Here is a 14,085-nt window from a genome sequence, read left to right as displayed (position 1 = left end):
AGGGCTTGTGGAAGGGAATGTAAAACTCTTAGATCTTGCTAGTCAGTTCCTGAGGGACTCGCCACAGGCGGCACTACCCAAAATAGGGAATCTAAGGAGGATACTACCTTCAAAGAACTCTAGCCAAGAGGTAAGTGATCTCTCATTTTTTAATAAAAGTAACAGAAAACATGTCAATTCCTGGCAAAAAGAAAAGGTCTGTCTTGTCAGTGGTTGCCATTATACACTACAAAGGATTTATACTTGAAATTTCTAATAACATTATGGTAAATGGGATTTTTGAGAGAAATTACAAGCTTAAGATATATCCAACTGTTTATTTCTGACTCTGCAAATCAAAATAGAGATTAAATTTCTTAACTGGCAGCTATTGGGGCTTCAACCTTTTATTGCCGTGTCTGTTCGTAACTTGAAGAAATAGTTTAGTTTACTATTCTGATCTCCCATTTTGTTTTGTTTTCTTTTGCATTATAGTATAGCTTCAGTGTTTGAAGAAACAACAAGAGCTTTGTTGTATTCCATATAAGGCCATGTAGAAGAGCAGTTTTTAAAAAATTAATTGCTCAAACCTTATGAAACAATCAGTAATTTGCTGTTGGTTAAGCTAATGATTTGCAGGTTCCAAATACAAAATCTGAAGAAAATGCTAAAAGGGGAAGTTTGTGCTGCTACTGTTTGTTTATAGAGAACATATTTAAGAATTGTGTTGTGGAACTCCTGCATTTGCATTAATATTGTACAGACTTGCAGTATATTGCGATCCCATCTAGTTTCAAGATTAAGTACAGTTTACAGCTTCACACATCAGAAAAGGGTTTAGGATGAAAAATACTAAAGAATCATCTTCCTTAGCTTCAGGGTAGTGGCATTGTGTAGGCATTACTGAACAGTCTAGGTTCTGTTTTGACCTTGTCCAAATCAAGCTTTCCAAAGGACTTCTTCAAAAGCATATTTCCCAAGCTGAAGTGGTGGTTTAAGATTAAAATAGGCCATTGTCTTGAAGGCACATCCTTCATCAACCATGCTGAAGCTGAGCAGGTTTGTGTCTAGTCAGATGGGAGACTTGACTAGAAACCTTACAGTTTGGGTACCATAGAAGAAAGATGCAAATGAGACTACTTATAAACTGCTTCAGTAGAAATGTCATTGTGCCAGCTCTACATAAACTGTAGACCAGCAAGGTGATAGAAGCTCACCAGTCATACTTTGTGACTTTCCAGAAAATCACCCGTGCCCAGTGCCCAGCAAAAACAGTTCCTATTGGACCACTATTTGTAGCTGGTAGGCTGCACCACCAAGCCAGAACTAGACTAAGATGCCATATTTTGGGCACAGCACCTCATACTAGCCTCTAGCCTCTAGTATGCATTCTACCCTACTTCTGAATCTACCCTACTTTTCAGATAGATTGATATATGTAGTCTTTAAAAGAGCACTAATTTTGCTAGCAACTTAAATTTTACAATAGGAAACCATCATCCTTTAAATTTAAATAATCCTTTGAATTTAACTCGGTGGCTGGATTGGCTGTCTGTTGCTCCTACTCCATCCTACAGTTGGTTGTCATTCCTTAAACGTGAATTGTCTTATTGTTTGGGGGGGTGTATGAGTTTTTAAGGACAGTAACTATAGTATACAGTATATAGGGACGCGGGTGGCGCTGTGGGTAAAAGCCTCAGCGCCTAGGGCTTGCCAATCGAAAGTTCGGCGGTTTGAATCCCCGCGGCAGGGTGCGCTCCCGTTGCTCGGTCCCAGCGCCTGCCAACCTAGCAGTTCGAAAGCACCCCCGGGTGCAAGTAGATAAATAGGGACCGCTTACTAGCGGGAAGGTAAACGGCGTTCCGTGTGCTGCGCTGGCTCGCCAGATGCAGCTTTGTCACGCTGGCCACATGACCCGGAAGTGTCTCCGGACAGCGCTGGCCCCTGGCCTCTTAAGTGAGATGGGCGCACAACCCCAGAGTCTGTCAAGACTGGCCCGTACGGGCAGGGGTACCTTTACCTTTACCTTAACTATAGTAAGGCTGATGTGTTCTAATGCTTCACATGGCAAATTAATAGTAATCAGAATTTTGTTACAAGCACCTGGAAGCATTTCTATAGAAAAGTTAGGCTGTTTGCCTATGTGTTTGCAAGAAAACAAAATTGTTAGGAAACAACAGTTCAAAGTGGTAAATTTAAAGAAGTATTGGTAATCATCCACAAGCAGATATTGGCAGTAATGAAACTTCCATGAAAGTGGAAAGTCAGTGGATGCAGGAAAAAACCAGTGCAATCCTAGACATTTCTACTCATAAGCAAGGCCACTTCCCAGGCATTATTCTCCAGTAAGTGGATATTGAGCTGCAGCCTGTTAGTTGTATGTGGTCCCTTTTATTTCAGTGCAGCTGAAGTGTAGTGAACATAGGGTTGGATGTTGCCTCCCATGAACAGAAAACTTCCCTCTATTCTTGGAAGGCTTCTTATCCAACTAAGGAATTCCACAGGCAAAATGGGTGAGTAGGTGGTTTTTCTTGATTTTGCCCTGAATAGCAGGGTTGGGGACCCTCAGTTAGTATGAAAGGTGACTGCAGGAGGAAGGGGAAATTTGTTACATTTCTCTTCTCCCTTTTTTCTGCTATCAGTAGCAGATTGAATAGAACCTTGAGTTCTGTCACCAGTGGGAGCAAACTCCAGATCAAACATCTAGGACATTATATTATCCCACTAACCTAGAAGTAAATCCTATTTAATTCAACAGTAATAGCCTTGACTAGACAGCTTCTGGCTTTTCCTGCGAATATTAATCTATCTCCTTGTCCTTGATAGTGATATGAGAAATGAAGTACTTTGGGTGATCTAGTGTCACATTAGGTTCTGCAATGGGACATCACCTCTCTCTTCTACCCATGCAATTCAAGGTCTGCTCTGAAAGCCCCACCACCACCAAGAAGACTCTGAAGCAGATTTAGGGGAACACTGGGAAGGGAAGGATGCAGTCACAGACACACTTTGCTGTGAATTATTCAGTGGATGATGTTATTGATCAACATTTTCTTGGCCCCAAAGCTAACTTGCTTTGAAAGGAGCCTTTGGAGGCCAACCATGACATGGGATCTAACTACTAGAATAAATTTTAAATGGTTTGACTTTTCTATAATTTCTTCTTGACTTTCCTTGAGTCAGAACCACATTGAAAACCAACTTATGCTAGTTAATAGAGACATTTTAGTATTTATAAAATACTTTTCAATTTCATTCATATAAGGCAGAAGCATCATAGAATCATAGAACTGTAGAGTTGGAAAGGGACCCTGAGGATCATCAAATCCAACCTCCTGTAATTATACAAATTATAGAAAAGTGTAGAAAGAAGTAAAATACACAGCAGTCAAATATAACACATATTTTTAAAAAACTGATCTGTAAAAATCCCATTAAAATTACTTTGAGCATCACTTCCTCTTTGGTAAGCACTAAAGTCATTAAATAATGCATTGCCATTCCTGAGTTTTTTTCATTCAAGTTTTGAAGATCCATAGGAGCATCACTTGTTTTTGTTTATATCTGTATATATATCTATATCTATAGATATGGATCTATATAATAGTATGGTTCCTTGTTGACTTGCACATCACACAGTCTACATAAATTTTACATAACCACTTTGTCAATCATTCACATGCCATTTTTTTAAATGTAAAAGATGTAACACATTCTGTTGTACTGCATATTTCTATATCTGACTAATTGCTTCCCACATAATAAGATGTTGCTGGAAAAAAATACCTCAGCCGTTTTGGTGCAGATTACTTAAGCATTCTAGTCAGCAATTGTTCCCTGAATGGCCTTATTAGCAGGTCATAGTTGTAGTCTAAAAATCTATATTTTGTACAGGTGATACGCATGCTTGCTTCAGATTGATTTATATTTTATAGAGTCAAAACTGCAAAATCTGTAATCCACTTCATAGTAATTGCCTTCTGATGCAAAGATTGTCGCTTATAACAGATTAAAAAAAAAAAACTTCCTTGTACTCTGCAATATTTAGGTACAATTTTTAAAACAAACAAACAAAAAAACCAACGGTGCAGAGGAGCCAAGTAGAGTAGTTCCCCCTACCTTCCCCATTATGGTTTGAAGAACAGTCCCTTTGTAAAGAGTTCTTCTCTATCAACAATGACAGAATTTTTGTTCATGTGGAAAAGCTGGGGCTGTAAAACCTTTGTTCTGTTTGTTCTTAGTGCTTCTCTGAGCTCTCAGAAATGGAGGGAGAAGGGATGCATTGGAGGCTTTTTGAAGACCTTCCCATATCCTTGATCTCCTCCCAAAGTGGGATCCATCAAACAACATGCTTTAGATAGTAATCTTATAAGCTGTGTACCAGCCATTTTGCAATTGGTGAGTTTTCTCTCCCATTAAGCCCCCTATTATTTATTTAGAAATCAGGGGACAGCTGTTGATCATGAGAGAAAGTGACTTTCAGAACTTTTTAAAATGTCCTTATCTGCCTTTAAATTACTCATTTTACAACATAACAAATGGTGTTTCTGATTTTACCTTCACCAGTGAAGGTGCTTCTTGAATTCATGAGCCCAGTCTTCTGTCAGCTTTCAAGCTCGCGTGTCTCAATATTTTTAGTTACTTTTGAATAAAAGACTCAGCTGGCATAAATAGAAACTAACAGGTCATATGCTCAGCATTTTTTGACAAGTTGTTTCATACAACTCATAATTCGCCCCCCAAATATTATTCATAGTATTGGGAAGAAGAGAGAAATGGGGAATAATGCACTGAGAAAAAATAAGACTCTCTCTTAATTTCCTATGCTAAGGACTTCCAGTTGATATGTTCAAAACATACCTATTGTGCATGCACCATTTGTGAGGTAGTCACACATGTCTCAAACCAGAAACATTACCTTATTTTATTAAGGGATTTCTGTACCACCCTTCAGCTTTCATTTTCTGAGTGGTGTGTGTATAGTGATAAACCTATTAATACAAAGATATAATCAAACCACTGAAAGCATAAAATGCTTGTAAAAACATACTAAAAGTACAGGAGAATAAAAAGGTTTTGACTACTGGCAAAAAATGCAGTGCCATCTTTTCGGCGCCAGGTGAGTTTTCCTGGACCTCCAGGGACAGGACACTGCAACTGGAAATGCCCTGTCCCTTGCTGCCACTTGCCTTACCTCAAACTGTGGAGAGGCCCTTGGAGGAGGTCATTAATGTATAGTCAAATTTATACATTTTTATTACTTGGAGTGACTTACAACAATTAAAAAACTACAAAGCATATGAAACACAATGGTATGTGGGAGTAGGCATTTCTTCAGGTACCAAGACCCAAGAGTCAAGGACTGAGGCATGCTTCACTGTTGCCTACATCTAAGCATTCCTCAGAAGAGTCCACACTCTGTTTCTTAATGAGTCACAGATTTAGGGTACCAACTAGCTGGAACGAGCCAAGCTGAGCCATGACTTGTTGCATTTATTTACCATTAACAGTGGCACCTTTTTATAAGGATTTATTGAATGATTTAATCACACCCATTGGAGATACACTGCAAAACTATCTGGGACAAAATGATGCCAAAACAGTGGTTCATGCAGAATGGGAAAACTGTAATAAATCTGAAGTTGTTTGAATCGGGAAAGTTGTACCTGACTCCATTTGAGCAGTTGGAATAAATTGTTCAACTGGAGAGTTTTTTTCAGCACCCTGGCCCAAAATTGATTATGCATCTTGGGGCAGCAGCGCCAGAGGGTTTACTTCACTATATTCTTGAATATCAGCTTTATTCCGATATTAGAACCTTTACTAAGGAACATGAAATAATAGAGAATAAAAAAAAAGTTTACTACAAGGGGCTAATCTATGTGACATGAAAAGTAGTCTCTTTTGTGACAAAAGCCTCCAGCCTCAGGGAAAGGGATTTGGAATCCATTTCAGACAACTGATAGAATGAATTTATGTCCTTAGAACTGAGAAATCTTTCTCCTCTTTTCAATTTTTTGTTTTAGAAACAAAACATTCTGTATTATTTGGGGTTTCAATATATTTTGCTTTTATGCAGAATTTAAATGTAGGTTAAATTCACTTTTGATATGGTATACGGCAGTGCTTTTTTTCTAGAAAAAGAGGTGCAGGTACTCACTGTGAAGTTGTTACAGTAAGTGCCACACTTTTAACAACAAAAAAGAGGTGCTAGTACTGCGTACCCTTGAGTACCCCTGAAAAAAAGCAATGTTCTACAGACGTAATTCAGTAAATTCTACTCCATTGGGTAACTGCCTTTGTGGTTTTAGGCATACCAGAAAAATGAATTTCTTATTCTGCTTTCATACCTGACAGTGCACACACATTTTTCCATATATGGAGCTTTTTAATCTGTATTGGAAAAATTGCAAACATAAGCCACCTCTCTCATATAGCCATACAACGATATAAAGTTAGTCTGTTGGCAGTTTATACACTGAAATATGCATATTCTGTTTAATGGGACTTAATATACACCTAGCTATGTGCAGAGCTGAAATCTAAGATTTCAGATTAATATGACAATACCTTTAAGAGATGACAGAACAGAATTAATACCTTTTAAAAGATGCCCTCTGCTTAATTTTGCACATGTTCTTGAAAGATCAATGCCATCTTTAAACCGGGGGGGGGGGGGGTAAGGCCATGAAACTGCTGACTGTGCCACTGTGGCTTAATGTGATGTGCAAGATAACAGACTTGGATTGTTCACAAAACTTAATTCTGATGGAACCATCAATTTGTTAATAAAATGTGATGTGTTATTGATCATGATTTGACTGCTTACCTAAGGTAGAATGCAAAAGTTGTTTACCCTTGAGTTTTTCCCTCCCTAACCCAGTAGCTGCTTTTTTATTTTGTTTATGGAGATTATTTTAATATATTAAATCACCTGTTAAATGAACTTTTGCTTGTTGCACAGTTCCACATTATCTGTCTCAGCAGCTGCTTATCTTTTCCTCCCCACTTGATTAGGAGGAAGCTCTACATGCTTTCATTCAGCCTGAGATCCTTGATGGCCCCAATCAGTACTTCTGTGAACGGTGCAAGAAGAAATGCGATGCAAGGAAGGTAATAAATGCCTTTTGACAGAACTCTGAACTAACTGGATATATATCCTTGATATTTATCATTGCCTTTATATCTTTTTTTTTTTTTTTGGCCTTATGTTTTTCAGGGCTTGCGATTTTTGCATTTTCCCTATCTGCTGACCTTGCAGCTAAAGAGATTTGACTTTGATTACACCACTATGCACAGGATAAAACTTAATGACCGTATGACATTTCCAGAAGAGCTAGACATGGGTTCATTTATCGATATTGAAGATGAGGTAACAAGCCGCATACTGGTTGTGTTTTAAGAATTATTTTTATCTTTCAAATGTAGTTTTGTTGGCCTGAGTATCAAACAAAAATCATTTTGAAATCCATTCCCAGTGTCAAGGCCTAAACATATCATTTCCCCCTTTTTGAAATTCTTGCTAAACATTAAACACTGGCTTGTTGCTGTGATACCTGGTTTTTAAAATTTTCAATCCCAGATGAAAACACCCATTAAAAATATATATCTAGGCCTGACTATGGAACCAAATTGGTACTTCTTGCATGTTTGATCCATCAAAGAGATTCACTGGTGGAAGAGTGATATTTGCCACTCTGCCCTGCCCCCCCCCCCCCCCGCAAATACCTTCTTGTTCTGGAAGATTCTCCCAGCCCTCTGGCTGGGAGGGGCTGCAAGATGGAGGGGGAAATGGCAGAAAATGCTCCCCCCCCCTTCTGCTACAGGCTACCTCCGCTGGCTCAGAAGCTCTTCTTTGATTACAAAGGGACACCACTGGCTGTAACCAGTGTGCTGAGCTGTCTGAAGTTAAATCTGCTTTGTTCTTTACTGGAACCTTGAGGTCCACCAACAGGATCCAGATGCAAAATAGTGGTCCATGGATGTAGGAATATAGTTTGAATAAAGGAACAGAGGAACCCTGAGCACATACAGAATAAAATTCCTGGCCTGAGTATCAGACTTGAGCTCATCATTCTTTCATGCCAAAAATCCAGATTTCTTTATTTCAGCAGGGATCCTTTTTAGGGGAGGGCAGCCTTTTAGCTGTTACTGTTACTCTTGTAAAGCAGCTAGAAACCCCTGCCAGTCTGCTGGACAGTACAGCGTCCTCAGAGTTGATCTGCCTTCTGCTGACTCCTGTGCAAAAGGCTATTATTGTCTTGTCTTGTATCTTTATCCAAGGGGGTAGAAAAATCAATGAAGTGTAGCGACATCTTAGCAGCTAACAAATTTATTATGACACAGTTCTGCGAAAGCTTATGCCATGATATATTTGTTCATTAAGGTGTGACCACGGCTTATTTTAAACATTTATGTTACAATAGAACAGTTCAGAGGTCAGTGAACAGACAATGAAACCATGTGCAGAGGGTTCCCATGGGCATCTATAATGCCCTATTTTCCCTTGCCCCTACATGTACACATGTATGCAGGTAGTACAAGGAATGAGAAGAGGCACTCAAACCTATTTCCCCTGCCTCTGTTCATCCATATTTGGGGGTTCTTGAGTCCTTGGGAATCCACATTTGTACTTTGAACTTTGAATCCTAGTACTTTGAACTAGATTGGGTCTATGGAACTCTTTATGTTGAAGCATAAGAAATCTTAAGGAATGTGTCAAATGTTTTTGTAGTATTCAAGAGTACAGCACGAGCATTACATACAAAGTTCATCAGATGTATAGGTCCTTAATATTTTCTAAACTGCTTCTGGTTACTTATTTTTAAGAAGTCTCCTCAAACAGAAAGCTGCACTGACAGTGGCGCAGAGAATGAAGGGAGTTGTCATAGTGATCAGATGAGCAATGATTTTTCAAATGATGATGGGGTTGATGAAGGAATATGTCTGGAAAGCAATAGTGCTGCTGAAAGGATTTCTAAAGCTGCCAGTGAAAAGGTACCTTGTAAAAGTGGCTATGTGTGATTTGCTCCACCCCATAATTGATAATAATGTTTTTAAAATGTATGCCTTATTGAGAGAGTTCTGTTATGCTATCAATGAATAATACATATTCCAGAATTTAGAATTGTAGAGGAATCTTGACTAGATCATCCAACCTCTGGTTAAAAACCTCCAAGAAAGAAGAGGCTGCCACCTCCCATGAGAGTCTCTTCCACTGTTGAACAGCTCTTACTGTCGGAAAGTTTTTCTGATGTTTAGTGGGAATCTCCTTTATTGTCACTTGAATCCATTGGTTTGGGTCCCAGCCTCTGGAAGAGGAGCTTCATCCTCCATGTGACAGCCTTTAGATATTTGAAGATTGCTATCATATCTCCTCTCAGTTTCCTCTTTAGCAGGTTAAACATACCCAATTCCCTCAACTTTTCCTCATGAGTCTTGGTTTCCAGTCCCTTGATTATCTTGGTCGCCCTCATCTGCACACATTCCAGCTTGTCAATATCCTTCTTAAATTGTGCCCAGTATACAGTACTCCTGGTGTGGTCTGACCGAGGCAGAATAGAGCTTGACTATTACTTCCTTTGATTGAAACTCGATATTTTTGTTGACGCCAAATCCCTTCGCAAGCTTACAGTGTAAAACTGGCCTGTCAGATGTTGAAAATGCTGAAGGAAAACATGACTACGGCTTCATGACTGCCTAATGTTTGTAGAAAAAATGTATGGTCAAGTCAAAATTGTAGTGCTTGGATCAGAAGGCAGCACTAATCTTCATGATATCTACATAAAAACATGATATACATAATGTGGGGATAGCAAAGTCATTACCCAATCTAGGAAAATTCCTTCCCCCAGATGTGACCGTTAGTTGTTTCATATAGTGAGTGCAAGGAGGAGGAACAGCAGTATTGGCTAAAGGTTACCAATTTGCTATGAGGGTGGGGCTGCTTCCCTACATCCACTGGCAGAGGAAGAGGAGTGCGGGGGGAGCGCACCACCCCCAGCAGCGCGATCCCGGTGGGGTGTCATCACAGCTGCCCTGTTAGAGGACAGGATCATAATCTGAAAATTTTCTACAATTCTTTGAAATGTGCTGTTCCAGAAGTATTCTGTTAGATACTCATAGATGTTGGTTAAACGTCCATTGAAAGGAGTTACTTAATGGTGTGGTAGCTACTAAGGAATAAATTTGAAGTATTAGTACTAACCTTTTAGTGCATGGTTGCTATAATCAAGAAAGATACCGTCAAACTTGAACAAATCTTAAAATTTAATTTTATAAAATCCTGCAAAAAAATTAATTGTAGCCTTTGTTTGTTTCTACCTTCTCACAGAATTCATTATTATATGAACTGTTTTCTGTCATGGTACATTCGGGAAGTGCAGCTGGAGGCCATTACTATGCATGCATAAAATCATTCACTGATGATCAATGGTACAGCTTCAATGATCAACATGTTAGCAAGGTAAGTTAATTATCTTATATTCGGTTTCCAGTCTCTGAGACATAGTGCCTGCTCTCATGTAACTATAATGGTAGCACCCGTAAGCTAGTGGGACATATTGACAGGCTTGGGGTAGGGGATCATGAAGATTGCAGTTCAAAAAGCCATTCAAATTCCAAAGCAAATGCAGTTAATTCTCTATATTGCATGTTGGAAAGGACTGTGGCAGACTGCCTTAAGATAGTCCTGTAGTGCAGTTTATTCCGCATACTGCAGGGTAGGGTTTGAGCGGACTTGCCACAACATTGCAGCATTTGTCTAGAGCAGGGGTCAGCAACCCGCGGCTCCGGAGCCGCATGTGGCTCTTTTACACCTTTGCCGTGGCTCCGGGGCGGATACTAGCGAGGGGAGGAGGCGCATTGTGCGCCCTGACACTCCCCACTGTGGCGGGCACTGTTCTGGCTGTGATGTCGCATGGGGGCAGTGCGTGTGTTAGTCACGCACCGTCCCGACGTCACCTTCCCGCCCGCTGTCAGATCGCGGCTCCGGAGATATATTTGTTTTAAATGTCGCAATGGTTTTGCGGCTCCGAGGTGTTTTTTTCTTCGGAAACAGGTCCAAGTGGCTCTTTTTGTCTTAAAGGTTGCAGACCCCTGGTCTAGAGACATTAGATGGGGGTTGCGCTAAAGTGGAGAGAATAGCTTATATCAGCTCTGTAGTGTAGTGCATAATTAATATTGCAGCTTAGATATGCTACTGTAGCTGATGAAGTAATTAACAAGGAAAAATATGTGCCATCTTTTCCCCTAGATAACTCATGAAGACATTAAGAAAACTTATGGCGGAACATCTGGAAGCAGAGGATATTATTCCAGTGCTTTTGCAAGGTTAGGAAAGTTTAAATACACTATAAAACTTGTATAGTACAATTGAATTTTCTGAATTAATATAATTATATTCAGTGTTATGGATAAAAGGTTTCTCAGTATGTTCTGTTGACTACCTAGGGGTGAAATCAAAGTATTTTGAGGGAGGAGACACAAATCTTCGTCTCTCCCTCAAAATACTTTGATTTCACTCCTAGGTAGTCTCTAGCCTAATCAAAGAGGTTGGGTTTTTTTATTGCTAGGTCATGAGCTCCGCTATGCTAATTGTAAAAAGTGTTTGTGTTATTAAGACTTAGATATGTTTGTACACATTTAGTTTAGATATTGTGTGCAGGTATGGTTTTTTCCACATCCACAATAGATACTGACTCTGAAATTTTCCCAACAGCTCTACAAACGCATACATGCTTATATATAGACTGAAGGATACAACGAGGAATGCAAGTAAGTGGTGGTTTTCATAAATATAGTTTCATATTTCACAACAAATAAAACTGCAGAAGTGAGTAAAGACAACTGTCCCTTTTAAAATAAAAATTAATTCACACCCTCTCCTTTTTTTTGTTTACTAAGTTTCCTAAATGTTGTACGTCAAGCTAAGTACTTTTTAAATAACACAAAACAAAAACTTCACAAAACCCGTGTCTCCACTTACACAAATACTTTTAAAATGCAAGTCAGGGCATGTTGTGGTAAAATGTTAAAACAGTACAACAGATAAAATTACATAGTGAATATAAAGGTATGGTGTTTCTGCTGTTGGCCTTGAGATGGTCTTGAAGGCGCATGATGCAGCTCTGCTGCTAAGGCTAATGGGATATGTGTCAGTACTGTTTATATGATAGGCTGCCTGGAAGCAGTTATGTAAGGTGGTTTGATCTCTATTTTAGATGAAGAATAAGCAAAGTACTGAACGTTCTGAAAGAGTAGCTCATTTGAACTTTTGCCTATTTGCATTGTTAGAGTTCCTAGAAGTGACTGAATATCCAGAGCACATTAAAAGACTCGTAGAAAGAGAAAAGGAGTTGGAAGAACAAGAAAAGAGACAACGTGAAATAGAGCGCAATACTTGCAAGGTTTGTTCTGACATGTTTCATCTCAATAGAATTTGTGCTTTCACAATAGAATTTGTGGTGGGATTGTGCATTGACCCCATGGAAATCAATCAAGACTCAGTCCCAAATTAAGACAGCCATCACCAACCTAGGGCTCTCCAGATGTTGTTGGGCTGCTACTCCCATCAGCTCCTGTGATTTTCTTCTTTTAAACTATAAAGATGATTAAGTTAGAGAGGAATATTAAGTCTTATTTCTGTATTAGTTAAATTTCTATACCGCCCTTCATCTGAGAATCACAGGGCAGTTTACAATATAAAATAGGTATCATATAGTTGATAGGCAGCAATAATTTTCTTTGGAAAAATGGAGATCAAGAACAATACCAACTGTTAATGGAGAGAAAGAAATGTGGGCATTTGTCTCTCAATAGCCTTGTTAACTCATTGTATGAGATTTAAGGCAGAAGGCAAGCAAAGAAAAGCTAAATTTGCAGCAAGTAAGCAGCCATTTGTTGAAAATAGCAAGGATTTAGTGCTAATCCAAATATATCGTACTTTTACAATATTTTGAAGTTGGGTTTTGTGGGGATGGTTGAGCTATTATTTAATCTGTTGTCAAAAGGTTATGATCTAGATTCTTGGTGCTTTTTTCCTCTGCTTTTTCACTTCAATTCCCATTGAAATTGAATGCATGTTTCTAACTAAGCAGTGTTTTTTCATTAAAGAAAAATAAATTAATCTACAAATTCCAGTAGTTTCACAGAAATTCTTTTGTAGAGCCAAAATGATTTTTTTTTATTTGCATGAAAATATTACAGAATTCATGAGTGTGAATAAATGCATCTCTTCAGTTTGCAAGAAACGTGCACTGTTACGGGAGTTTTAAACTCTAACCAGAAGTTCCCTTTTAATGTGAAGAGATGACTTTCTGTATCCTGTAGTATTTGTCTCCACAAAAGAGGTGTAATATATGCAGATCAGTTACATCAGAGGTCATTGATACCTGAATTGTCTGCATGTTCTCACTTGATGCTGTGCTAACAAATTACTGTTACACTATAGATTTCTAGGGACCTAGTTTGCCCAAGTACAGTAGGTCTAAATTTTCATTAATTGCCTTGTCTGACAATTGCCCAGTTAAGAGTTCTAGTAACCCGTAGTTTTATTAGGCTAAGAACAAGCTATATGCCTGCGTGCTTTTCTTCAACTCCCCCCATTTTCCCTTTGTGAACCCATCTTCTGCTCAAAATGGTTGTGCATAGAGCATATTTCTCTAAACATTGCTAGATACTACTACTGCATTTTTATAATTTCATAGATCATACCTATCAAATGTATTCAAATCTATTTGACTTGATCCTTTTGTTTATGACTATACAGATAAAATTGTTCTGTTTGCACCCTGTGAAACAAATAATGATGGAGAATAAACTAGAAGTTCACAAGGACAAGACTCTGAAGGAAGCTGTCGAGATAGCCTATAAGGTGCAGTATAATGTATTTCAGATTGTAATTTATACACTGGGTATAAATCCATGTATTCATGGTAAACCTTAACTAATTAGCTCAGTCTTTATTACACAGTAACAATACTGAAAGTAGAATTTTCCTGGTCCACTTTTTAGTAGGGCTGAGGGGAATCTTGACATGTCTAGACCGAGCATGCAAACACCTCTTAACGTTATATTTATTTCTCATATTTTCTTAAACTCAAGGTG

At 38.7% G+C, this 14,085-nt stretch overlaps 1 protein-coding gene across 3 annotated transcripts in view; it reads left to right on the top strand.

The window, feature by feature from the left end:
* USP47 (ubiquitin specific peptidase 47) overlaps window positions 1-14,085 on the top strand; it is a 47,918-nt gene that overhangs the window by 21,953 nt on the left and 11,880 nt on the right. For 2 of the 3 annotated variants that reach the window (XM_028731219.2, XM_028731234.2), the window contains 8 exons: window positions 6,997-7,092; window positions 7,199-7,351; window positions 8,809-8,976; window positions 10,313-10,444; window positions 11,234-11,310; window positions 11,699-11,754; window positions 12,274-12,386; window positions 13,748-13,852. In XM_028731219.2, coding sequence (XP_028587052.2) covers window positions 6,997-7,092; window positions 7,199-7,351; window positions 8,809-8,976; window positions 10,313-10,444; window positions 11,234-11,310; window positions 11,699-11,754; window positions 12,274-12,386; window positions 13,748-13,852 — 900 coding nt within the window. The remainder of the gene's footprint in view (window positions 1-6,996; window positions 7,093-7,198; window positions 7,352-8,808; window positions 8,977-10,312; window positions 10,445-11,233; window positions 11,311-11,698; window positions 11,755-12,273; window positions 12,387-13,747; window positions 13,853-14,085) is intronic. The other variant, XM_028731227.2, reaches the window with a different exon arrangement.

This window comes from Podarcis muralis, chromosome 1 (assembly GCF_964188315.1).
Source record: "Podarcis muralis chromosome 1, rPodMur119.hap1.1, whole genome shotgun sequence".
Lineage (NCBI taxonomy): Eukaryota > Metazoa > Chordata > Lepidosauria > Squamata > Lacertidae > Podarcis > Podarcis muralis.
Note: the sequence above shows the minus strand (reverse complement) of the source record. Positions and strands in the feature narration are given on the sequence as shown.